This window comes from Piliocolobus tephrosceles, chromosome 21, assembly GCF_002776525.5.
Source record: "Piliocolobus tephrosceles isolate RC106 chromosome 21, ASM277652v3, whole genome shotgun sequence".
NCBI classification, from domain to species: Eukaryota; Metazoa; Chordata; class Mammalia; order Primates; family Cercopithecidae; genus Piliocolobus; species Piliocolobus tephrosceles.
Genome location: NC_045454.1, coordinates 36,345,353 through 36,371,796, shown reverse-complemented (window position 1 = coordinate 36,371,796; position 26,444 = coordinate 36,345,353). Strand labels below are relative to the sequence as shown.

The window sequence follows — 26,444 nt, the reverse complement described above, 5'->3', positions numbered from 1 at the left end:
GGCTGTGTACATGAGCTGAGTTGCTGCACAGATCGTGTGCACAGACTGTGTGAATTGCTGCAAGGATTGCGTGCATAAACTGTGAATTGCTGCACAGAGTGCTTGCACAGACTGTGTGAATTGCATGGATCACATGTGTGGACTGTGTGAATTGCTGCATGATTGCGTGCACAGGCTGTGTGAATTGCACGGATCGCGTGCACGGTCTGTGTGAATTGCACAGATCATGTGCACAAACTGTGAATTGCTACACAGATTACGTGCACAGACTGTGTGAATTCCTGTGCAGATCGTGTACCCAAACTGTGTGAATTGCTGCACAGATGGCGTGTATGGGCTGTGAATTGCAGCATGGATCTTGTGCCCATGCTGTGTGAATTGCTACACAGATTACACGCATGGGATGTGAATTGCTGCACAGATCGTGTGCACAGGCCGTGAATTGGTGCATGGGTTGTGTGCATGGGCTGTGTGAATTGCAGCACAGATCTCATTTGCTTACAGACACAGCTGGTTCCCATATCACACACCCATGTGGGTGACTTCCAAGTGAGCCAGGCCCAGAGGCTGAGGAGCAGGGGTTCGTAGTGGTCCCTGATGCTCTCTCCACAGGTCCGCCGGGTGCTGAAGAGCCAGGAGGTGTATGAAAACTTCCTCCGCTGCATCGCGCTCTTCAACCAGGAGCTGGTGTCTGGCTCCGAGCTCCTGCAGCTCGTCAGCCCATTTCTGGGGTGAGCAGCTGACTTCCCGGGGCTCCCCATGGGGGTTCTGTTCCTGTCAACTCCATCTACTTGGTTTTTAGTTACTTTGTGCTTTACTAAAGTCCTGTTTATTGATTGACGTGATTGAGATAATGATCAATTCCCATGCATTTGTAAGGAGCGATACACCACCTGGGTATCCTCCAGCTGGTTCCTTTAACAGTAACATCTGTAGTCAGTATCCTCACCAGAATACAGGGTCCTCGAATAATGCCGTTTCATTTCACACTGTTGTAACACCGATGAGAAAAAAACATTCATTTCTGCTCTGAGTGGAGTTTGCACGTTCTCCCCACGTCTGTGTGGATTTTCTCCTGCATCCCAAAGATGTGCATGTTGGGTTAAGTGTGGTGAAGCGGTGAGTCTCCGTGGCCCCAGCCTGAGTGAGTGTGGCGGGGTGAGTGCCCTGCAGTGAGCTGGCATCCTGTCCAGGGTGGGTGCCCCCTGGTGCTCTGAGCTGCTGGGATGGAGTCCGGCCACCCAAGACCCTGAATTGGGATAATTGGGTAAATCATTATTTTACTTGTTTTTACTCACCTTTTTTATGTGTACCTGTGGCTTGTATTCATTTCAGTGTTTAATTTTAGAGGTGTTTCGATCTCTCTTTAGAAATTCGATGATGGTTTTGTGACCAGAAATATGCTGTAGGAACTTCATTCTTGTTTATGTGTCAATTAGCTTGTAGCAAAATTGGTTTTGTTACACATCTTTTCACTTAAAGTCACAGCTTCCTAAAACCTGTTGATGATGTTGAGTGAGGACTTCCTGTATTGACTCTCACACAACCCCCCGATCTTTCCAGACTCTCCATGTTACTCGTACACGTCTGGTGTGTGTGTTTTTATACAACTTTCTCACTGTGAAGGGTCGTGTGTCCACCGCAGTGAAGATCCTGAATAGCTTCAGGACTGTCAGAGTTCTGGCCTTGACCTTTCATCTCCATCCCAAAACCCTGCCTTGGCTGGAGTCTGTTCAAACCCCTGGCAGCCACTTATCTATTCTCTAAACACTAATGTTACAGTAACAGAACTGTACAGGAGGAACCCTCTGGGAGAAACTTTTTTTTCCCCCCAGCATAATTCCCTGGAGATTCACCTGTTAAATACTTTTAAAAATTCTAACACTTGGGCCAGGCACAGCGGCTTATACCTGTAATCCCAGCACTTTGGGAGGCTGAGATGGGCGGATCGCCTGAGGTCAGGAGTTCGAGACAAGCCTGGCCAACATGGTGAAACTCCATCTCTACTAAAAATACAAAAATTAGCCAGGTGTGGTAGCGAGCACCTGTAATCCCAGCTACTTGGGAGGCTGAGGCAGGAGTATCGCTTGAACCCAGGAGGTGGAGGTTGCAGTGAGCCAAGATCACACCATTGTACTCCGCCTGGGCGACAAGAGCGAGACTTCGTCTCAAAAAAAAAAAAAAATAATAAATTCTAACACCTGGGTCGGGCTCAGATTGGGTATGGTGGCTCACACCTGTAATCCCAACATTTTGGGAGGCCAAGGTGGGTGGATCACTTGATATCAGGAAGTAGAGACCAGTCTGGGCAACATGGCTAAACCCTGTCTGCTAAAAAATATAAAAATTAGTCGGGGGTGGTGGCACACGCCTCTTGGCCCAGCTACTTGGGAGGCTCAGCTGGAAGGATAGCTTGAACCTGGGAGGTCAAGGCTGCAGTGAGCTGTGATCACGCCACTGTACTCTAGCTTGGGTGACAGAGTGAGACCCTGTATCCAAAAAAAAAAAAAAAAAAAAAAAAACCTCTGTTGCACAAAGGGAAGCCTCATTAGCGGGTCAGGTCTAAGAGCAGCTTCTAACCCCTGGTGGCCAGGTCAGCCTCAGGAGGGGACTGGAACTGGGTGGAGGGGCCTGGGAGCAACTATGTACACTCGTGTCTGCTCTTGGGCTCACAGGAGTGTGCACAGTAGGGGTAGGTGGGCTTGTGAGTGCTGTGTGAGACCTGGGAGCCAGCTGGGGCCAGTGTTGCTTCCTGCACATCAGCCCTGTGACTGGGGTGCGTCACTTAGGCAGTCTGAGCCTCTGTTTCCTTGCTGTAAAATGGGGATAGTGAATGTACCGACCTACGTGGAGTTCCCAAGAGCTGCAGGTGGGTACTGCCTGCAGGGCCCTTCAAATACAATAGAATCTCACCAATAAAAGGAAAAGAGAGGTTTTTTCGGCAGAAGGAAATGATGTAAGTCACAAACTTGGATCAACCTAAAGAAAGGAAGAGCATCGAGAAAAATAACACGTGAAGTTTTTTTTTTTTTTTCCAAGACAGAGTCTTGCTGTGTTGCCCAGGCTGGAGTGCAGTGACACGATCTTGGCTCGCTGCAACCTCCACCTCCCAGGTTCAAGCGATTCTCCTGCCTCATCCTCCCGAGTAGCTGGGATTACAGATGTGCACCACCATACCTGGCTAATTTTTGTGTTTTTAGTAGAGGTGGGGTTTTGCCATATTGGCCAGGCTGGTGTCGAACTCCTGACCTCAAGCGGTCTGCCTGCCTCGGTCTCCCAAAGTGCTGAGATTATGGGCATAAGCCACCGTGCCTGGCCACGATTCTTTTTTTCAATGGTTCTCGCACATGGTGGGTGCACATGTTATGTGATCAGCCCATTCAGTCCTTCCTTAACCCTTTTCCCATTTACCCCAAGGACAGTGGTTGACGGCACTTGCGGCTGCAGCGTTTATCCCGAGATAACTTGGCCATGAAGCATCTCATTTTTATTACTATTTTTGCATTGCTGTCATATCAACTTTGGAAATAAAAGATACCATTTGATGTGTAGCATTCTGCTTTTAGTAGTGATATTTCCAGTTACAAAATATAGTAATTCTTGATCACTGAAAATGTCAAATCTTGGAAAATATAGCATTCCTACGTTTGATGTTAACATTGTTCTCAAACAGTTGTTTGCCAAAGATTCATTTGATGAATCTGACTGTTCCAAAATAGACGATTCTGGTGATTCAGATGATTCTGATGTTCTGTTTAGAAATAACTCCAAGAAGAGTTTTTATATTTTACTTTCACATTGAAAATCAGATTTGCTTCAGCTTCAAAGAGTGTGTTTATGTAAAATTAAGTGAGCGCTGGCAGTAAGTTGGACTTTTTTTTTTTTTTTTCTTTTTCTAAATGGGAAAAAGTTAAATCAACCCTGGGGACAGGTGCTGTGTGAGCCCTTTTGCATTAACTTAAAAAATATGTGTGTGTGTGTGTGTGTGTGTGTGTGTGTGTGTGTGTACATTCGTTCGTTTGTTTTGAGACAGTTTGCTCTGTTGCCCAGGCTGGAACTAATGGAAAATAGGTTCAAGGCTGCAGTGAGCTGTGATCACGCCACTGTACTCTAGCCTGGGTGACAAAGTGAGACCCTATATCAAAAAAAAAAAAAAAAAAAAAAAATTATACCTCTGTTGCACAAAGAGAAGCCTCATTAGCGGGTCAGGTCTAATAGCAGCTTCTAACCCCTGGTGGCCAGGGCAGCCTCAGGAGGGGGCTGGGACTGGGTAGAGGGGCCTGGGAGCAACGGTAATATAATGTAAAATAAAGCACAGACCCAAGAACTCACATGGCCAACAAATGGCTTGAGTCTTTATTAAGCAGTCACCCATTTGCCCACCACCCGCCTCAAAAATAGACTCCAGGAGCGCCCCGTGTACCGTTCCAGTCCCTGCCCATCTCATTGCAAGAGTGTCCTGACTTCAGGAGTGACCACCTCCTGCACTAATGACGGTGCAGCCACCCAGGTGGGCATCGCCAAATACATGGCTCAGTCTCACCCCCATCTGGGTTTTGTTTCCTTCCTTCCTTCCTTCCTTCCTTCCTTCCTTCCTTCCTTCCTCCCTCTCTTTCTCTCTCTCTCTTTTTCTTTTTCTTTCTTTCTTTTTTTTTTTTTTCAAGACAGAGTCTCACTCTGTCGCCCAGGCTGCAGTGCAATGGTGCGATCTCGCCTCACTGCAACCTCCGCCTCCCGGGTTCGAGCGCCTCTCCTGCCTCAGCCTCCTGAGTAGCTGGGACTACAGGCGCTGCCACCACGCCCGGCAATTTTTTGTATTTTTAGTAGAGACGGAGTTTTGCCATTTGGCCAGACTGCTCTCAAACTCCTGGCCTCAAGTGGTCCACCTGCCTCAGCCTCCCAAAATGCTGGGATTACAAGTGTGAACCATGATGCCCAGGCCCTGGGTTTTATTTTCTAATATGTCTCACCTCTGGTTCCCTCCAGTTCTAGTCCTTACTATTTCTGTCCTTGTGCCCCTCTACCTGTCCCTGCCCCTGTTATTTCTGTGATATTAGCCTCCCAGGTTTGCCTCACTCATTTGGGGATGCACAGGAGGATCGCCGTGGCCCAGGATAGCTGCTTGATTACAGTCTCGATTCCTCCCTAGTCACAGCCTCGAGTGATGAGCTGCTTTCATATCATCTTCCCAAGGGGACCAATTAAGTCCTTTCCTTTCTTTTGTTTTTTTTTTTTTTTAGCATCTTAAGTAATTCATAAAGTTAAAACATATTCGATGCATTTCAATACAGTTCCTAGTTATTTTAAAGGTGAGGGGTCAGGCGTGGTGGCTCATGCCTATAATCCCAGCACTTTGGGAGACCGTGGGGGAAGGATCACTTGCATCCAGGAGTTTAAGACCACGGCCTGGCACAGTAGCTCACGCCTGTAATCCTAGCACTATGAGAGGCTGAGGCAGGTGCATCACTTGAGGTCAGGAGTTCAAGACCAGCATAACCAGTATGGTGAAACCCCATCTCTACTAAAAATAAAAAAAAATTAGCCAGACGTGGTGGCCTGTGCCTATAGTCCCAGCTACTCGGGAGGCTGAGACAGAAGAATTGCTTGAACCCAGGAAGCAGAGGTTGCAGTGAGCCGAGATTGCACCACTGCACTCCAGCCTGGGCAACAGAGCGAGCTGTCTCAAAACAAACAAAAAAACTCAACCAGCCTGGGCAACATAGTGAGACCTCGTCAGAAACTATCCAGAAGTGGTGGCGTGTACCTGTAGCTACTTGGGAGGCTGAGGTGGCTGGATCACTTGAGTTTCGGCAGAGGTTGCAGTGAGCCCTGATCTCACCACTGCACTCAGCCTGGGTGACAGCGTGAGACCCTGTCTCAAAAAAATAAATAAATAAGGAAACTGAGGCTCAGATCAAATCCCTCTGACTTACCCTAGGACAAGCACTCATAGGTGAGCTTAGCATGCTGTTAGGTAGCAGCCGGGGTGCTCCAGCCCCAAAGCCAGCCCTTTGCATGTTCTCTGCCTTCTGGGCACAGTGGCTGCTGGGCGTAGCATAAACAGGCTCGTGCTGTCAGGCTGGGCTTCGATGTCTTTTGTTTTTTTTTTTAACTCAGCATTTCTTGGAAGTGTTTCAGCATCAGATGTGAACCCATGTCCTCATTTTTAAGCGACCATCCCTTACCAGGGTCTCTAACGATGGACGTTTGTCTGTAGTCCTCCCTGTCAGTGCCGTTGACATCAAATGCTCCTGAGGCTACGACCTTCGCGGGTCAAGCTGAGCTTATCAGAAGGCCTTTCCCTGGTGGTCCCGGGCATGCACGTGTTGAGGTGATCTTTTCAGTGGGTTTTCTTTCTTGGGCTGCTGAAGGTCTGTAACCGCCCTGAAGAACAGCCCGGAGCAGGATGGTGTTACTCTAGTCACAGCCGAAACGGGGACTCCTGGGGTCTGTTTGTGACGTGGGTGGTGGGCACATGGGTAGGCTTTTTCTATGGACGTGGAATGCACATTCACCTTGAGTCGCCTCCACTGGGCTCAGAATCTAGCACTCTCTGAGCCTGGGTCCCACCTGGGACAAGGGGCCCCCGGGGCTGTGTGTGGAGCTGGTGTTGGCACCTGCGCCCAGTGGGCACATGACCACCCCGGGTTGGAATTGGGACTCGGCTTCCTACTAGCCAAGCGAGCCTCAGTGTCTTTGTAAAATGGCCACACCTCCCTCCTGGGTTTGTTAGGAGGTTAGAGGGGAAGACAAAAAGAACATGAAAGGCGAGAATCTGAAAGGCAAGGCACTGAGCAGATGGTCAGTGCCAGGACAGTCAGCTGTTCTTTCCATGTTTCGGCAGCAGAGACTCATACGGGGAAGGGCGTTAGGGGAAGGGTCTGTATGGGGCAAGGTCCGGAATAGAAGCGGACCTCTGCGTGTTCTTGACACAATGCTTGGTTGGGTTAGGAACATTCACCACCTCGTGGCATTGCTCTGTGTGTTCAACCTGCAGTCAAGTGCTCAGCTGGGCTGGGCAGCTGAACACGGCCCAGGGAACTGCCCCTTGCAGCTGGCAGCCACATGGCAGCCAGGTTGAACTGGGTTCAGCATTCCCTTCTAGCGATCCTGATTTGTGTTTATCCCAGCAGTAGCCTCAGGCATCTCTGCAGCGTTTTTGTTGGTATCTTTCCTCCCTGCGTTTCCATTGGCTTGTGGGTTTTCCTTGTGAGCAGAGTTGGCATAGGGATCTTAAATACTCGGCACGACGGAGGCCACATCACTGAGGGGGGCATCATTATGTGAGGGTGGGCTGGGTGGCTAGGTCACTGCAGGATTGTGGCACCAGCAAAGTAACTGCACCTTTTTTTTATAGGATCTGATGTTACTGCTTAGAGACGGGGTCCTGCTGTGTTGCCCAGGCTGGTGTCAAACTCTTGAGCTGAAGCGATCTTCCCATCTTGGCCTCCTGAGTAGCTGGGATTCCAGGCACACACCACCAGATCTGATACTATTTTAAACAGAAATCCAGTTGGCATTGTAGAGTCGTTTGCATTAAAGCCTTCCTATCGTCGACCACAGCCATGACATTATGACTTTCAAGCACGTGTCCAGAGAGGGGTTCACAGAGAGGAGTCTCCCTCATGAGAGAGGAAGACTGTAGATCAGAGATAGGCAAACTTGATCTCCGAGGGGCCAGATGGGCTATGTGGAAATGACTCATACCTCTCTTGTGCAGGCCACAGGCAGTGTGTACACAAGTGGACGTGACTGTGGGCCAGTGAAACTTTATTTACAATGGGATGGCTGGGCATGGTGGCTCACTCCTGTCACCCCAGCACTTTGGGAGGTTGAGGTGAAAGGGATCGCTTGAGGCCAGGAGTTCAAGACCAGCTTGGACAACGTAGCAAGACCCCATCTCTACAAAAATTTTTAAAATTGGCCAGGCATGGTGGCTCACACCTATAATCCTAGCACTTTGGGAGGCCGAGGTGGGTGAATCTCTGGAGGTCAGGAGTTCGAGACCAGCCTGACCAACATAGTGAAACCCCGTCTCTACTAAAAATACAAAATTTAGCCAGGCGTGGTGGTGCATGCCTGTAATCCCAGATACTCGGAAGGCTGACAGGAGAATAGCTTGAACCCAGGTGGTGGAGGTTTCAGTGAGCCGAGATTGTGCCATTGCACCCCAGCCTGGGCGACGAGTGGAAACTCTGTCTCAAAAAAAAAAAAAAAAAACAAAAACAAAAGAAATTAGCTGGGCATAGTGGCACATGCTGTGGTCCCAGCTATTGAGGAGGCTGAGGTGGGAGGATCTCTTGAGCCCAGGAGTTTGAGGTTGCAGTGAGCTGAGATCATGCCACGGCCCTTGAGCCTGAGCCTGGGCAACAGAGTGAGACACTGTCTCAAAAAAAAAAAAAAAAAAACCAAACAAAACACAGGCAGTGGGCAGACTGGCTGTGGCTTGCCACTCCCTGGCCTGAAGCCTGGCCTCTTCCAGTCGGGGAACGTCATGGGCTCCAGCTTCTGCCAGTTTAAGCCATCTTTTCTGGTGTATTTCAAAGCCTCCCTGTGAGTATGGGGTCAGTAGGCACAGGAAGGGGCCTGGTGTGTGACAGAGAGGTGGGAGGCCCATTCATTCACACACCTCGGGACTTGCAGTGACTTCCTGTGTATTGGATTCTTCCGCCTCATTTGCGTCCATGATGTTGAATTCTGACTCTGTTTAACCTGTAATGTCCACATGAAGCCATTCTAAAATCTCCAGATCCCTCTCAGTAGGCCCTGGGGATGACCAGTTACCATTTTTCTTTATCTTTGAAGGAAATTTCCAGAACTGTTTGCACAGTTCAAGTCCTTCCTAGGGGTAAAAGAGCTGTCCTTCGCGCCACCCATGAGCGACAGATCCGGGGACGGAATAAGCCGGGAAATCGACTATGCATCTTGCAAGCGCATAGGATCCAGCTACCGGGCACTCCCCAAAACCTACCAGCAGCCCAAGTGCAGCGGGAGGACGGCCATCTGCAAGGAGGTAGTGCTCCCTGGGGCTCACATGTTCGCTGACATGGTACATCCCCCACCCCTCCCCAGCAAACACCCGATACCCCCATTTTGAATGAAATGCTGTGTGCTCAGCCCCCCTGAATGTTGGGTTATGGGTGGTGCTGGGAGGTGGCCCAGCGAAACCACCTGAGCAGAGACAACAGTGTTGTACCCTGCTGGTAGTTTTGGCAAAACACAGAGTGTCAGGGATAATGTGGAGTTCAGCTTATTCATCTGTTATTTGACTTAGGTTTATTGCTGCCATGATTCTGTTCCGTCCTGGGCTCACTGACCTCAGTGTGTTTCTGTTTAGCTTGACCATTGGACACTTCTCCAGGGTTCGTGGACAGACGATTACTGCATGTCCAAGTTCAAGAGTACCTGCTGGATTCCAGGATATAGTGCAGGGGTCAGCAAACTCTGGCCCATGGGCCCTGGCCCACTGCCTGTGTTTGTAAATAAAGTTTTATTGGCACACAGACACAACCATTCATTTACATATTGCCTGTGGCTGCTTTTCTCACCACAAAGGCAGAGTTGAGTATTCATCCAGGATGGCCTGCAAAGTCTGAGATAGTTGCTGTCTGACCCTTTGCAGAGAGAATTTACCAATGTCTGAAATGAAATCAGCCCTCCATATCTGCAAGTTCCTCATCTGTGGTTTCAACTAACCATGGATTGAAAATCTGTGGGGAAAGAGAAACCAAAAAATGACAGTACAGCAATAAAGCGTAATCCACATTTTAAGAATGCAGTGTAACAATGATCTACACAGCATTTACATTGCATTAGGTATAAGTATTCTAGAGATGATTTTGCATACGTTATATGCAAATAGGATTCCATTTGACATCAGGGACTTGAGTATCTGTGGATTTGGGTCTCCAGGGGTGGTTCTGGAACCAATCTCCCAGGATACCCAGGGAGTGTTCACTTGACCAAAGTCATGTTTTCCCTTAAAAACTTGATTCGCCTTCCCATTTGTATAAGGCAGTTGCCTATCATATAATCAGGATTGTATTATGTATCTTGGTACTTTCTACACTGGCTAACAGTAAATCTTGGCTCCTGGGGCATGCAGCGCCGTTCATGGCGTTTCCTCTCGGTGCAGGTACTGAACGACACCTGGGTCTCCTTCCCCTCCTGGTCTGAGGACTCCACCTTCGTCAGCTCCAAGAAGACACCGTATGAGGAGCAACTTCACCGCTGTGAGGACGAGCGCTTCGAGGTGTGTGTGCTGCTGTGGCCGGGCCCCCCGGCACATGCCTGTCCCCCTTCTCCACAGGACATGCGTCCTGATCCTCCTCCACTGCCCCAGTCTCCTTTTAGGAGCAGGGATTGCAGCATATTCCAGCAGCTCCTGGAAGCTTCCTGCTGGGTCTTGCTGGCCTCTGGGCTGCCTACCAGATGGCATTTTTTTTTTTTCTGTTTAAAAATTTTGTTTGGACTGGGCATGGTGGCATACACCTGTAATCCCAGCACTTTGGGAGGCCGAGGCAGGTGGATCATTTGAGCTCAGGAGTTTGAGACCAGTCTGGGCAACATGGTGAAACCTCATCTCTACCAAAAATACAAAAATTAGCTGGGCATGGTGGCGGGTGCCTGTAATCCCAGCTATTTGGGAGGCTGAGGCAGGAGAATTGCTTGAGCCAGAGAGGCCGAGGCTGCGGTGAGCCGAGATCGAGCCACTGCACTCCACCCTGGGCAATAAAATAAAAATAAATTTAAATCACGTTAAAGAAACTTTTATTTATTTATTTATTTTGCTTACTCTGTCTCCCAGGCTGAAAGTGCAGTGGCACGATCATGGATCACTGCTGCCTTGACCTCCCAGGGTCAAATGATCCTCCCACCTCAGCCTCCTGAGTAGTTGGAACCACAGGTGCACACTACCATGCCCAGGTTGTTGTTGTTGTTTTTTAACTTTTTTTGTAGAGATGAGGCCTCACTATGTTCCCCAGGCTGGTCTCACACTCCTGGCCTCAAGCTATCCTGCTGAGTAGCTGGGATTACAGACACACCACCCACCATTCCTGGCTAATTTTTGTATTTTTAGTAGAGATGGGGTTTCACCATGTTGGTCAGGCTGGTCTTGAACTTGTGATCTGCCTGCCTAAACCTCCCAAAGTGCCAGGATTACAGGTGTGAGCCACTGCACCGGGCCATAAATTTTTTTAATTAGCCAGGCATGGTGGTGCACATCTATATTCCTAGCTACTTGGGAAGCCAAGGTGGGAGGATCGTTTGAGCCCAGGAGGTTGAGGCTGCAGTGAGCTGTGATTGTGCCACAGCACTTCAGTCTGGGTGACAGAGCAAGACCCTGTCTCCTACACACACACACACACACACACACACACACCCCTCAAAAATCCTCTGCTTTCTGAGGTCCCAGGCCCCTCCCTGAGGCCTCTTGAGTTCCCCAGTGGCTGACCCCTTCCTGCCTTCCTTTCCATAGTTAGACGTTGTCCTGGAGACGAACCTGGCCACGATCCGCGTGTTGGAAAGCGTGCAGAAGAAGCTCTCTCGAATGGCGCCAGAAGACCAGGAGAAGTTCCGGCTGGACGACTCCCTGGGGGGCACGTCAGAGGTGATCCAGCGCCGTGCCATCTATCGCATCTATGGCGACAAGGCCCCAGAGATCATCGAGAGCCTCAAGAAGAACCCCGTCACTGCTGTCCCTGTTGTCCTGAAAAGGTGCCCTGTGGCATCCCGCCTTCCCTTCCCTTCCCTGCCGCAGGGAGCCCCTGGAGAGTTCATTAGTGCTGTTTGTCAACAGGGGTAATCTCCAGGGGAGGTCTCTGAGGCCTAGGGCTGGCTTCCTGTATTTCCCACTCTCCCACTCCTGAGAGGAGAGCACCGTGACCTTCTAGGACTTTCCACCTTGCACATAATCACATCTAGACATCTAAATAACTGCTTTATGCTTTAAGAGTCAGATGCAACCACTACACTGTGGCTTGCATTTTATTTAATGCTGCATCTCGGACACCATCCAGTGCTAGTGAACAGGTATTTATCAAGTGGCCACTTTAAGGCAGGTGCAATGCTTGACCCTGGGGTTACGCAGCTGAGTGAGGCAGACCCAGTCCCTCTCCTCTTGGGACTCACAGCTGAGCAGGGGACCTGAGTGGTTGAGCTAGCAGCCATGCGGGGAGTGCTGGGTGCCTGGGAGGAGGTGGAGGAACTGGCAAGCCGGCCACATTGGCTCTGTAAGGCCATCATGCCCTTCCTCTGATGTGCACAGAGCCTGCTGCACAGACTAGGCTGAGAGCTGGCTGGGCTTGGATCCTGGGCCCCTGGTCAAGTCCCAGAGGAAAAGAGGCCAGCCCTGGGATGCTTCAGGGAGGATGCCCTGGCTTGTCCCTGGTGCTGACCCCTCTTCTCCCCGCAGGCTGAAGGCCAAGGAAGAGGAGTGGCGGGAGGCCCAGCAGGGCTTCAACAAGATCTGGCGGGAGCAGTATGAGAAGGCGTACCTCAAGTCCCTCGACCACCAGGCTGTGAACTTCAAGCAGAACGACACCAAGGCCCTGCGCTCCAAGAGCTTGCTCAACGAGATCGAGAGCGTCTACGACGAGGTACAGCCTTCCCTAGCCCTGCCAGCTGGTGGGGGTGGGGTCCTGGCTCCTGACCGCCAGGTCTGTGCCTCTGTTTCCCCAGTGCTTAGGTGGAGTAGTGGCATTGCCCTTTCAGGGCTGTGCCGAGGCGAGGGTTCATGTCTCTGTGATGCCCAGCCTGCGGCCTGCCCTAGGAGAACCAGCAACTCTGCCATTGTCTGTTTGTTTGGAGACAGAGTCTCACCCGCTCTGTCGCCCAGGCTGGAGTGCAGTGGTGCGATCTCAGCTCACTGTAACCTCCACCTCCCCGGTTCAAGCGATTCTCCTGCCTCAGCCTCCCGAGTAGCTGGGACTATAGGCACGTGCCACCACACCTGGCTAATTTTTGTATTTTTAGTAGAGACAGGGTTTCACTGTGTTGGCCAGGCTGGTCTTGAACTCCTGACTTTGTGATCCACCCGCCTCGGCCTCCCAAAGTGCTGGGATTACAGGTGTGAGCCACCGCGCCCAGCCAATTCTGCCGTTGTCTAGAGAAATCTCCGTCCCTCCTGTGGGGCAGTGACGGACTTCAGCTTAGATGGCAGGTGGCAGCAGCCTTCATTTCTTTCTTGCCGACTGTGCCGGGCACCGGTGTTAGCAATGCAGAAGGAGTAATATATCATCTGACCTCACTCCTGAACCTGACTCTGCTGCGGCATTATTCTGATTTTACCAGTGGGGAAACCGAGGCACAAGAGGTTGCATTTGCCTGGGCTGGTCGCAGGGGGCCAGGGCTCTGAGTCAGTGGGTTCGAGGCTTTCGGCTGCATGTCCTCGCTGCAGGCTCACAAGGCCTGAGTTACAGAACCAAGGCCAGCGGGGCCCTCAGGTTGCCAGGAACTGGGCCTGTTAGTGGCTGTGTGTAGGGAGTACCTGCCTGCAGGATCCTGAAGGGGGAAGCTTGGCAGGGTGTTGGGCATAGTGACAGCCAGCTGTCGGGAAGGTCCTTGGACACTCTGAGGAGGTGGCTGGGGAGGGCACGCTGCTCCGCAGGCAGTGCCCCAATCACGGCATGGGCTGCATTGTCAGCCTGGTACCCACCTGGTGCCTCACCTGATTTGGTGTCTTGCTCCTGTCACTGCACAGTGAGCAGTCGCTCCTTTTACAACATAGAAACGGAATCCACAGGAGCCAGGCTGCTGGCCCAAGGCCTCTCCCAGAGCCTGTGGGACTGTGGGGACCCCCTTCCCTCCCACCTCCCTCCCTGTGGGCCACCCTCGCCCCAGGCCTACCCACAGCCGCTCTGGCTTCCTCACTCTAGTCCTCGGCGGATCCCCAAGCCCAAGACCCCGCATAGGTTCTGTGGGTCTGTAGTGTCTGCAAAGTGCAGATGATGCAGTAGCCCTGGAAATCCACCAATGAGACCCCGCGTTCCTGGGTCCCTCCCTGGGGCTGGGGCTGGCGAGGCAAGGGGCACCCAGGTCGGCCCCCTGGCCTGACAGATCTCTGCACATGCAGGTCCTTGACGAGTTCCAAAGTCAGACCCCCATTCCATCACACAGTTTGCAAAGCATGGTCACGGGTCACAGACATGGGGACCGTGCTTCAGAGGGACTGTAAAGGAATTCTCAGAGTGTTTATGGCATAAATGAGACCTGGGGGACTTAGGAAGCGGTCAGAGGGCGGAGGTCACACTGAAGAGCCTGGAACAGGGCTGAGCGTGCAGACTGCTAGGAACCAGCTCAGCGTGCTTGGCCCCACCAGCCTCTATGCTGCCCTGCAGGGGAGGAGGAAGGGAAACCTCAGGCTGCTGGGGGACCTGGTCCTTCCTGGTCCTGCCCTGGGAGCCTGCAGAGACGGCGTCCACGCTCACTTTCCCCAAGAGCCCCAGTGCGTCCGCCTCCCTGCCTCCCTCCCTGAGGGCTTGGGGCCGCCCAGCAGAGTGGTATGGGAGGCTGGAGGAAGGGGTGATTGTCTTAACGGTGTGAGGGAATGAAAGTCGTGATCTGGATAAAGACCGAGGGGAGGGGTGAGCCTGGGACAGGGTTTTCCAGGGAGTGAGAGCAAATGGGCATGTGCAAAGGCCCTGCACACACAGGAGGGAGCTCAGCACCCTGAAGCATCGTAGGAAGGGACTTGGGGGCCGTGAGGTGGAGGGGCTATGGAGGGGCACCCCAAGGGCTGGCATCTTCTGAGGGGTAGCGCCTCAGGAGTGTTAGTTGAGGTGACCATGCTCCTGTGGGCCAAATCGCCCTGGACCAAGTGAGGAGAACGGTTGGAGCAGGCTAGTGGGAGCTGGTGGGAGGGCTGGTGACATGACAGTGGTAGCAAGCACGTGCAGGGGCTGGCAGGTGACAGCAGCGGAGGTGGGGACTTGGTGACGATGGGCGTGCAGGGCTTCAGATGTGAGCAGTTGCAGGCCTCCTGGGTAGTAGATGGAGGGCAGCGGCAGAGAGGTCACGGCTCACCCTGTGCCTCCTTGACCTCATCGATAGCATGGTATGGGCAGCCCCGGTCAAGCTGGAATCAGGCGCCACTGTTGCTGTCAGTAGGAGGAGGTCGGCCTCAGAGGTTTCTCCATGCTGAGCCACAGGGCCCCGCTCTGTCCTAGAGCTGGGCTGAGCGACAGACCCAGGCTTGACACTGTCAGACCCCCTGTGAACCCCGTCCCACATCTCAGAATCCTCTCGGCTCCTCCAACTGGGTCCCGGGATGACTTGGGTCTGCCTTGCTTCCGGAGAGGGGAACAGGGGCACGTGGGGCTGCACAGGAGGTTGAGGCAAGCGACCCGGCCCCCAGGCCCTGCCTCTCACCGATGTTGGCCACCCATCGTGCTCTGGGCAGCACTCATCCACCTTGGTGACCCAGTTAACAGCGACTCGTGAACGGGCGTGGGGGGTCCTCTGGTTGGTGAGTGGCTTTCTGTCTCATGGCCGCCCTTTCCCCCCACAGCACCAGGAGCAGCACTCGGAGGGCCGCAGTGCCCCCTCTAGCGAGCCACACCTCATCTTCGTGTACGAGGACCGACAGATCCTGGAGGACGCAGCAGCGCTCATCAGCTACTACGTGAAGCGGCAGCCGGCCATCCAGAAGGAGGACCAGGGCACCATCCACCAGCTGCTGCACCAGTTCGTGCCCAGCCTCTTCTTCTCTCAGCAGCTGGACCTGGGCGCCTCCGAGGAGTCAGCCGATGAGGACCGGGACAGCCCCCAGGGGCAGAGCACAGACCCCAGCGAACGGAAGAAGCCGGCACCAGGACCCCACAGTAGCTCCCCAGAGGAGAAGGGGGCCTTCGGGGATACCCCGGCCACTGAGCAGCCACCCCCGCCACCCCCACCGCCACACAAGCCTCTGGACGACGTCTACAGCCTCTTCTTTGCCAACAACAACTGGTACTTCTTCCTGCGCCTGCACCAGACCCTGTGCTCCAGGCTGCTGAAGATCTACCGCCAGGCGCAGAAGCAGCTCCTGGAGTATCGGACTGAGAAGGAACGGGAGAAGCTGCTGTGTGAGGGCCGCAGGGAGAAGGGCAGCGACCCTGCCATGGAGCTGCGACTGAAGCAGCCCAGTAAGGCTCCGAAGCCTGCCAGGAGGCCCCGGGGGGTGCCTGGGGTTTGGGGTCGCAGCTCATGATCTGACATGTCCTGTTACTTTTCTTCCTGGTTTTTCATTTTAAGAGAATTCTGTGATTTCAGATGGGAAATTGCAAACAGGAGGTTGCCAGCATAAGACAGAGGTCTCACGTACCCCTCGCCCAGGCTCCACCGGCACTGGCACCTGTCCTGGGTGTAGCACCCTCTCCTGACCGGGGAACCTTTGTTTCTCATTGGCCTTCTCGTGGAGCCATCACGGCGCAGCTCCACAGGGCCCTTTTACTTTCTTTTTTCTTTCTTTCTTTCTTTTTTGAGATGGAGTCTTGCGCTGTTGCATAGGCTGGAGTATAGCGGTGGGATCTCGGCCCACTACAACCTCCACTATCCTGGGTTCAAGTGGTTCTCCTGCCTTAGCCTTCCAAGTAGCTGGGATTACAGGCGCTCGCCACCATGCCCAGCTGATTTTTTGTATTTCTTTTTTGAAATGGAGTCTTGCTCTGTCACCCAGGCTGGAGTGCAGGGGTGTGATCTCACTGCAGCCTCTGCCTCCCAGGTTCAAGTGATTCTCTGCCTCAGCCTCTGGGTAGCTGGGATTACAGGCGCCCGCCACCATGTCCGGCTAATTTTTTTTGTATTTTTAGTGGAGACGGGGTTTCACCATCTTGGCCAGGCTGGTCTTAAACTCCTGACCTTGTGATCCACCTGCCTCGGGCTCCCAAAGTGATGGGATTACAGGCGTGAGGCACCGTGCCCGGCCCAATTTTTTGTATTTTTAATACAGACAGGGTTTCATCATGGTAGCCAACCTGGGCTCAAACTCCTGAATTCAGGTGATCCGGCTGCCTCGGCCTCCCAAAGCACTGGGATTACAGGCACGGGCCACCGTGCCTGGCTCCACAGCACTCTCTGTGCCATCCCCGGGTTGCTGGCCAGATTAGGCAGCCTCAGGGAGGGTGGCAGTGAACGCCAGCTACTTCGGTTTCCTGGTGATTCCCAGATTTGCCCCAGGGGTGGCAGGCGAGGGCTGCTGGGCCCCACGGGGGCATTTGTTGGGGCTCTGTGGTGCCAGAGCTTGGCCTGCGTGGCTTTGCACACTCCAGGAGGCATATGGATGAAGCAGTGTGTCTCCACAGGTGAAGTGGAGCTGGAGGAGTACTACCCAGCCTTCCTGGACATGGTGCGGAGCCTGCTGGAGGGCAGCATCGACCCCACGCAGTACGAGGACACCCTGCGCGAGATGTTCACCATCCACGCCTACGTGGGCTTCACCATGGACAAGCTGGTGCAGAACATCGCACGGCAGGTGAGCCGGGCCGGGGCAGGGCCGTCCCTGAGGACGCTGAAAATGGCCCTGCCGTCATTTCACTCCCACCTGGGAAGGGGGCCCGTGGTCGGGACAGCAAACCTATCCTGTTTTTTCTTAATCGAGACAAAATTTGCATAATGTGAAATTACCCATTTTGATGTTCAGTTTGGTAACATTTAGTACATTCACAATATTGTGCAACCACCACCTCTGTCTAGTTCCAGAACATTTCATCTTTCCAAAAGGAGACCCCATCCCCATCAGCAGCCACTCCCCATTCCCCCGCCCCGAGCCCCTGACATCCAGTCATCTGCTTTCTGCCTCTGGATTTCCCTCGTGCTTCATTCCTTTTGATGGCTCTGTAGTATTCAGTTGCATGGGTAGCTACATTTCGTTTCTCCATCTCGGCTGTGGCTGCCTTACAGAGATTGTGAGCACTACTGCTCTGAATATTTGTGTACAAGTTTTTGTTCTGAGTTCCTGTTGACAAACCTTTCTCGAGGATAAATTGACAACATGGAAAAAACCTTAACCCACTTATCCTGGGGGAGGGTGGGAGTAGTGGTATTCATCTGCGTTGGTTTTAGTAGTAGCAAAAACCCAACCCCCGCTGAATGTCAACGCAAGGAAACTGGTCATGTAAACATAAACAGCAGACGTCTCAGACGAGCTGGGTGTGGCTCCAGGACGTGGGTCCTGCTTGGTTCCTGCCAGAATCATTGTTCATGGTGACCTCCGTTTCCTGGTCACCCAGTAAGGCTGTTCATCATAAAGCGGGAAAAAAGCTGGAAAATAAATAATGCCATCACTCTCCCACCCAGACACAGTCACAAGAAGCATTTCAGACAGGATGTTTCCTTCCAGGTTTTAAAGACTGCTTAATGGAAGTAAAATGCACACGCAGAAAAGTCCCCAAATTTGAAGGGGGCAGATGGGTGGACTTTCATCCAAAGAACCCCTGCCCCTGTGTCCCCACCCAGCCACCTGCCACCCACGGGCACTCACAACCCTGATTTCTTCTTCTTTGTTTGAGACAGAGCTGTGCTCTTGTCACCCAGGCTGGAGTACAGTAGCATGATCTCGGCTCACAGCAACCTCTGCCTCCTGGGTTCAAGCAATGCTCCTGCCTCGGCTTCTTAAGTAGCTGGGATTCCAGGTGCTCACCACCACACCCGGCTAATTTTTGTATTTTTAGTAGAGGAGGGGTTTAACCATGTTGGCCAGGCTGGTCTTGAACTCCTGACCTCAGTTGATCCCCCTGCCTCTGCCTCCCAAAGTGCTGGGATTGCAGGTGTGAGCCACTGCACCCGGCATCACAACCCTGATTTCTACACAGAGGTAGATCCCTGGTCTTGAGCCGTGTGTTAACAGAAGGACACAGTGCCCGGCTGCATCCTGGGAGTGTCATTCTGTGAGATTCCTGTGTTGAGATCAACCAGCCAAGGGTTCCCAGGAACGAGCCCCACTCCATCCACCCACCTGTGTCCTGAGGACAGGCACGGGTGGTGCCCCGTGGGTGTGTCTCGTGGCCGTCCATGTCCATTTCTGCTGCTGCCCTCGGGGTAAGGCAGAGAGAGGTGTGTTCCACTGATGGAAACTCCGTTTCCTGGGTCACTGCTACCAGTGCTGTGCCAGGCTGTACTCCGTGTCCTCCCTGGGGCTCAGGGGCGTCTCTCCATCAGCTGGGAGCTGTTCGAATCTCGGTGGGCTCACATTGAATTTCCCTGATGGTCATGTGTGTGGTTGGGGCCTTGTCTTTTCATGGCCGTTGGGACGTCTTTTCTCTTGGAAAGCTGTCCACGGTGTTCGTGCCTGTTTCCGTCGAGTCTGTCTGGTTGGTGACTGGGAGGATTTCTATGTCTGGCCACAAGGACTTAGTGAAACCCACAGCTGCGTTCTGACACCTTCACTTCAGCCTCCTCCACTTTCCCTCTGTGTGCCCGAAACAGGTCCCTGCCCATCACCGTCCACAGCAGTGGCCGCTCCCCGGGTGAGGGAGACACGCATGGGGCAGCCTGGAGAGAGGACACCCAGGGCCCAGCGCACGGTGTTGGGGCAGCGATGAGGGGAATGCCAGGGGGCTGGCAGTCTGCCCTCCCAGGCCGGGCACCCCTCATGGGCCATGGCTTTGGGGACAGCAGCCTTGCTTGTGGTACCAGGTGATTGGACCAGATGGTTTATGGAAAGCATTGATTAATGCTTTAAAAGAATCTCCCGCTTCCATAAACATCTTCTCTAGAACCTGTTAAAAACAAAGCAATGAAAATGGGCTGTCTGGCTGGAGCCGTAGTCACAGCCTCGTGCTGCCCTGCTGTCCTGGCTGTGGCCTCACCAAACCCCACCTGTAGCTCACTGGGCCAGGTGCTCACTGCGGGCCCCTCCATGCTGTTTGTAACCTGCCTCGAGGCCATGTCTGGACTCTGCCTCCCTTTAGCTTAAAAATTAGCATTGCTGTTTTTTAGCAGTAGCAGTAGGCATTCAGTGGGCACCTGCTGTGTGCCAGGTGCTGTCTGAAACCTGTGCGTGTCCAGGTGGTATTGTATCCATTCACCAAAGCTGCACGCGGAACCCCCAGGGAGTGGGGTCCCCTGACCAGGGCCCGGGCTGTGCAGGCGGGTATTTCACACCAGCCTTGTCTGCCCCACAAGCCTTGCTGTTTCCATTCCTTCCTTTTGCAGTGCAAAGGTGAAAGGAGTAGCAGTGTATTTACATCCAAGCATTTAGGGGAAAGGAACAGCCTGCACTCACACCAGCTTCCGCTCATTCCTGGGTTTGCTTTGGAACATTTTTTTCAGTGTCTTTTCTATGTGTTTCTCACATGCACACAGGGTTTGCTGGTCTGGCTTGGTCTGATCTGGCCTGGTCTGTTTTGTTCAGGTCTGGTCTGGTCTAGTTTTGGTCTGGTCTGGCCTGGTCTGGTCTAGTTTTGGTCTGACCTGGTCTGGCCTGGTCTGGTCTGGTTTTGGTATGGTCTGGTCTGATCTGGTCTGGTCTGGTTTGGTTGGGTTTTGGTTTGGTCTGGTTTGGTCTGGTCTGATTTTGCTCTGGTTTGGTTTGGTTTTGGTTTGGTCTGATTTGGTCTGGTCTGATCTGGTCTGGTTTGGTTTGGTTTTGATTTGGTCTGGTCTGGTCTGGTTTTGGTCTGGCCTGGTCTGGTTTTGGTCTGGTCTGATCTGGTCTGGTCTGGTTTGGTTTTGATTTGGTCTGATTTGGTCTGGTCTGGTCTGCTTTGGTTTGGTTTTGGTTTGGTGTGGTCTGGTTTTGGCCTGGTCTGGTCTGGTTTTGATCTGGTCTGGTTTGGTTGGTTTTGGTTTGGTCTGGTTTGGTCTGATCTGGTCTGGTCTGGTCTGGTCTAATCTGGTCTGGTCTGGTCTGTTTTGGTTTGGTCTGGTCTGGCTTGGTCTGGTTTGATCTGGTCTGGTCTGGTTTGATCTGGTCTGGTCTGGTTTGGTCTGGTTTGATCTGGTCTGGTCTGGTTTGGTTTGGTCTGGTCTGGCTTGGTTTGGTCTGGTCTGGCTTGGTCTGGTTTGGTCTGGTCTGGTATGGTTTTGGTCTGGTCACAGCCTGTCAGGATCCTGGTCTTCATCCCTGTGTCATGCAGTCTCCATCCTGACTTGTTTCTGGCCTTTGCCAACTTCCTCTGTGGGTGAGATGGGGGCCCCTGCAGGAGGCAGGGTGGCCGCACCACCTGCTTTCCTCCTGCCAGTTGCACCACCTCGTGAGCGACGATGTCTGCCTGAAGGTGGTAGAGCTCTACCTGAATGAGAAGAAGCGGGGTGCCGCCGGTGGGAACCTGTCCTCCCGCTGCGTCCGCGCCGCCAGGGAGACCAGCTACCAGTGGAAGGCCGAGCGCTGCATGGCCGATGAGAACTGCTTCAAGGTGAGAGGAGGCCTGGGGCTGGAAACAAGCCGGGAGGCCCAGCTACTCACTCAGCTCTGGACTCGGTCCTGGGTGGACCCTGGTTCAGCGGCTGGGACGTTGGCCCTGCTACAGAGCCCGTGAGGTACCATTGACCTACAGGAAGTGTCAGGGCTTTGGAAAGGTGGCAAAGGCGGGTGGCAGGTGGCCTTGCGAGCCTGCGCTGTGCCGGCTGGGCTGTCCCAGCAGTTGAGGTTGTCGGCGTCCCTGCTCCGCAGGTGATGTTCCTGCAGCGCAAGGGGCAGGTGATCATGACCATCGAGCTCCTGGACACCGAGGAGGCCCAGACGGAGGACCCTGTGGAGGTCCAGGTGAGGCCCTGGCCCCAGTCCGTGCCACGCACACCAGGGAGCGCCTGAGGGCAGCAGCATGGGGCTCCCACCAGCCAAGCGCAGGCTGCGCAGCATCCAGAGATCCTCCCTCTGCAGGCAGCAGGCTCTCCTTGAGGCCTGGTGGGTGGGGTTGCCTCCCTCCCTGCTCCCCCCTACTCTCTTCTGTGCCCCCTCTCCAAAGAGCAGAGCACTCCTCCTGAGCCAGCAGGTGTGTCCCAGGGCAGGGAGGAAGCCAGGCCACCTCTCCCTGGCCCCCAACTCCCACGCAGGGCATCCCCGTGGCTGACCTCTGCACCTCCCGTGTCAGGGCTGCATCCTGATCCTAATCCCCAGCAGAGGAGCCACCTGGCCCCAGCTCCCAGTCACAATTTTTGTGGGGACAGATGTTTCCTGCTCACCTCCTGCATCCTGTTGACAGTGAGGCATTGACCCGTGTGCGTCCCCAGGGTGGTCACTGGGGCTGCAGCTCCCGGCACCTGCCGGCGGGTCCAGTGTGTGTGCACATTACTCAGCTGGCCAACTCCATTCATTTCCTGGGGCTGCCACCGCAGTGACCACAAACCACGCGACTTCAAACAACAGAAGTCTATTCCCTCAACGTCCTGGGGGTCAGCAGTTCACAGCCACAGTGTGGGCCAGGCCATGCTCCCGCCAAAGGTTCTGGGACAGATCCTTCCTGCTCTTCCAGCTTCTGGGGGCTTCTGGCACTCCTCACTGTGGCCTGTTTGTGGGAGTCCCGCTGTCGCTGGGTCCTCTGTTGAGAGCTATAGTCTGGGGGGGTCTCCGTCAGGGATCAGAGTCCTCCGCAGCGGCACTCCTCATGCTCTGGGAATAGGGGGCACAGAAGCCCTGTGAGCTCCTGAACTCAGGGTCTAGAGTGAGAGTGGCCGTGGCCCTGCTGTGGGGGCGTCACGGGCTGTGTCTCTCCCTGTCTCCAGCACCTGGCTCGGTATGTGGAGCAGTATGTCGGGACTGAGGGCGCATCCAGCTCACCCACCGAGGGCTTCCTCCTGAAACCCGTGTTCCTGCAGAGGTGAGAGGCCCTGAGATGCATGCTCCGTTCCTTCCTGTGGGCCCAGGGAGTGTCCCCTTTGTCCTGACGGGGGCTGGACCATGGCACATTCTCTGGCTGGGAGCACTTAGTAGGCACCTGCTGTGTGCTGAGGTGGGCCCTGCCCTTTTGAGGCTTGTGGTTTGCAGAGGAGGGATTAGTAACCCCAGGACGGTGAGGGGTACGAGGGGAGGGGCCAACCCCACAATGTGACAGTGGGCAGAAGAGCGAATGCCCGGCCTGAAGGGAGACAGTGCCAGAGCTGGTGGGGCCAGGCCAGAGGCAGGCGGCTGTGGCAGGACCCTGGACCAACTCAGGTTGGGCTAGGATGGCGCCTCTGGGACCAGTGGGGGCCACTGGTGGTGTTCCGATCTGGGGGCGTTTCTTGTTTCCATTTGCTTTTCTGTGGACCCCTGGGAGGTAGCACATCTTCTGATGGTCCCAGGCCTAGGGGCTTCCCAGCCTGCAGATCCTCCTCCCACGACGCCGAGAGCGAGCCAGAGTCCATTCCACCTCCTCTCGCCCCCAGGAACCTCAAGAAGTTCCGCCGCCGGTGGCAGAGCGAGCAGGCACGGGCCCTGCGCGGTGAGGCCAGGAGCTCCTGGAAGCGGCTGGTGGGCGTGGAGAGTGCCTGCGACGTGGACTGCCGCTTCAAGCTCAGCACCCACAAGATGGTGTTCATCGTGAACTCCGAGGACTACATGTACCGTCGCGGAACCCTCTGCCGGGCCAAGCAGGTGCCAGGGGAGGCCTGGGCTACCCCTACACCCCCTTCCTCACCCCAAGTTCTGGGGCCCTGGGGGTCCAGCCCTCAGCCGCCCTGACACCGGCCTCTCCAACAGGTGCAGCCCCTGGTCCTGCTCCGCCACCACCAGCACTTTGAGGAGTGGCACAGCCGCTGGCTGGAGGACAACGTGACAGTGGAGGCGGCCAGCCTGGTGCAGGACTGGCTGATGGGTGAGGAGGACGAAGACATGGTACCCTGCAAGACGCTGTGTGAGACGGTGCACGTGCACGGCCTGCCCGTGACCCGCTACCGCGTGCAGTACAGCCGCCGCCCGGCCTCGCCCTGACGTGCCCTCGGCCTTGGTTGCGTCAGGGCCGTTTTCTTGAACGACCTGAGAGGCATCTCCCAGCCCCTCTGCTGCCGGACAGCGCACTCCAGGGCAGGACGCCGCTCCCGGTCTCCTGTGGGCCTGCCGTGTGCCAAACCTGAGCTACCTGCACCCGAGCCCTGGGGCTTAGCCCCACCACAGGGGCGGGTGGACGTGCTGGCCGAGGAGCAAGCAATCACGTTTGCGTCCCCGTCCGTCACATGTGCCAAATCCCTGGCAGGCGGGTGGCCCCTGCCCTGTGTTCTTACCGTGTCTTGGAAAAGTCACAGGTGACAGCCCTCCTGAGGCCTGTACTTCGGAGGGGGTGCGTGTCCAAGAGACCCTGACAAGGAAGGAGTTGAGCCCTGGGTAGGCTTGCTTGAAAAGTGAGTCCTTCCAGAATATTCTCAGAGCTGCCAGAAATGTCACCTGAGGGTTTGGGCATCAGCTCTGCCCGGCTGGTGTTCAGGCCCTCAGTCACTTTGGAAGTGAGAAGAACCCTTTAGCCGAACCTTTGGGATCCCACTTTGAAGTCAAGACCTGGAGCAGGTGGGCAGTGCCTCGGGAGACCCCGCTCTGGATAAGACACCCAACCCCAACTCCAGCAGCTGGACTCTGGGCCCACAAGGGGAGGGACCCCAGCCAGCGTTCCCGCAGAAGTGTTCCCGCAGAGCTGGCCCCACCCCGCTGTGGGGCGGCGGGCCCAGTCGTGTTCATGCAGTGGGTACCCTAGGTGTATGTGTATACACACACAGATATTTATTCTTTTCGCTCTTAGTGGTTGTTATTTCTGCAGCAGCCAAGTCCCGCAGCTCCCTGGGGCTGAGATCTCCCTTTGTGGAGAGCTGCCCTGACAGTCCCACCTACCACCCAAGGAGCCCCATCTGCCTGCCTGCCCCGGGACCCACATGGCCACTCCAGGGATCACTGTTATCCTTTCGTGAGGGGCTGAGGCAACTGTCCCATGAAGGCATCCAAGGCTTTCAGTGCCAAGAATCCCAAGTGACTGAGGCTGGGGATTGGTTCTCCAGGCCTCTCTCCCCCCACTGTGAGAGCCCCTGGCCCTGGCCCCTGTGCACCAGTGGGCCCAGAATAACCGCCACCCTTGCCGTCCTGCAACAGCTGGACTCCAGTTTCCAGGAAGTGGAGATGCGTTTCTAGAAGTTCCCTGTGGAACCTGGAGGCTCCGGACGCCTTTGACTCCAGGCTGGGCGATTCCGAGGCCGACCCGTCCTCCTGGGATCCCCGCCCCCGCTCCCCAGGTGTCACGCAGGCACTTCGTACGCGTCCCGGTTTTCTAAGAAGGGAACTTGCCATCAGGATTCCTGCACCAGGCCCACGGTCGTCTCGGGCAGAGCCACGTGGGCCCTGGGTGCGGCCGGAGACCCTGCCGAGCCCTCCTTTCCGTATTCCCACCCCGCATGCTTCTAGGGAGCGCCTCTTTTCCGTTCTTGAGGAATTTCTGTTCTGGGGCTTGTCCTTCCTTTGCAGCTGTTTTGAATGTAGTTTTCCTTTTCTATTTATTTGCACATTAAAGTTAAAAATTGAATATTGACATCAAGCCATGAGGTTATGTTGGTCTCTTCCTGCGAGAGCCTTGCCAACTTCCTGCCACCAGGTCAGTGGGCGGGACCCACAGGAGCAAGGGGTGGCTGGGTGTGCCCACCCGGGCCCAGGGGAGCCGAAGCCCACCTCGAACCAAGATCATCTCACACCCTGCACCTGCACCACCACGACATGGGAATGTCTTCTAGAATATTCTTTCCCAACTCCATATGCACATTTAGTGGGAATTAGAAGGGTCTCCTGGCCGGGCGTGGTGGCTCAAGCCTGTAATCCCAGCACTTTGGGAGGCTGAGACGGGCGGATCACGAGGTCAGGAGATCGAGACCATCCTGGCTAACACGGTGAAACCCCGTCTCTACTAAAAATACAAAAAAGTAGCCGGGCGAGGTGGCGGCGCCTGTAGTCCCAGCTACTCGGGAGGCTGAGGCAGGAGAATGGCGTGAACCCGGGAGGCGGAGCTTGCAGTGAGCTGAGATCTGGCCACTGCACTCCAGCCTGGGTGACAGAGCAAGACTCCGTCTCAAAAAAAAAAAAAAAAAAAAAAAAAAAAGAAGGGTCTCCTTTGCCCGAGTCTCTCTCATGCAGAACCCAATTTAAAGATCGCGGTGTTTTCTCTAAGCTTCCCATGCCCAACCTGTCCATCTAGGCCTGCGCCTGCCCACCCGCGCCACACAACCACCTTCCATACTCCCTGGGGCCCACCCACCTCCTGGCTTTCACCATCATTCTCTCCTCATCTCCTCCCCCCTGTCTGTGTCCCAGGCCCCACACCTGCCTCCGGGTAGCAGAAACCCCCAGCTCTGCTATGTCCCCTGGCTGACATGCCTAGAGGGTTCCGAGGCAGAAGTGGCCAGCCCCTCCCCTTCAGTATGGGCTCCTCCATCCTCTGCAGGGAGTGTCCCCAACCTCCCCGAGGGGCCATAGCTGCCTCCCAAGGACCCATGTGCTCCCTGCACACCCGAGCTTCCCTGGCAGTTCTGACCCCCACCCCCGCCCCCACCAGAGGGTCAGGGCTCCCGGGGAGTGT

General features: G+C 54.6%; 1 protein-coding gene across 4 annotated transcripts in view; it reads left to right on the top strand.

Annotated features, from left to right (window-relative positions):
- The window catches only part of SIN3B (SIN3 transcription regulator family member B), a 49,682-nt gene extending 24,270 nt beyond the window's left edge, over positions 1-25,412 (top strand). Inside the window, exons 8-20 of one of the 4 annotated variants that reach the window (XM_023229687.1) lie at positions 613-731; positions 8,806-9,013; positions 9,338-9,433; positions 10,136-10,252; positions 11,480-11,718; positions 12,416-12,599; positions 15,509-16,124; positions 17,283-17,452; positions 21,162-21,335; positions 21,593-21,685; positions 22,645-22,739; positions 23,287-23,494; positions 23,600-25,412. In XM_023229687.1, the coding sequence (XP_023085455.1) occupies positions 613-731; positions 8,806-9,013; positions 9,338-9,433; positions 10,136-10,252; positions 11,480-11,718; positions 12,416-12,599; positions 15,509-16,124; positions 17,283-17,452; positions 21,162-21,335; positions 21,593-21,685; positions 22,645-22,739; positions 23,287-23,494; positions 23,600-23,830 (2,550 nt within the window). In that variant the 3' untranslated portion in view covers positions 23,831-25,412. Of the gene's footprint in view, positions 1-612; positions 732-8,805; positions 9,050-9,337; positions 9,479-10,135; positions 10,253-11,479; positions 11,719-12,415; positions 12,600-15,508; positions 16,125-17,282; positions 17,453-21,161; positions 21,336-21,592; positions 21,686-22,644; positions 22,740-23,286; positions 23,495-23,599 lie in introns of all 4 variants that reach the window. The other 3 variants (XM_023229686.1, XM_023229689.1, XM_023229688.1) reach the window with 3 other exon arrangements.
- Positions 25,413-26,444: the final 1,032 nt, after the last annotated feature.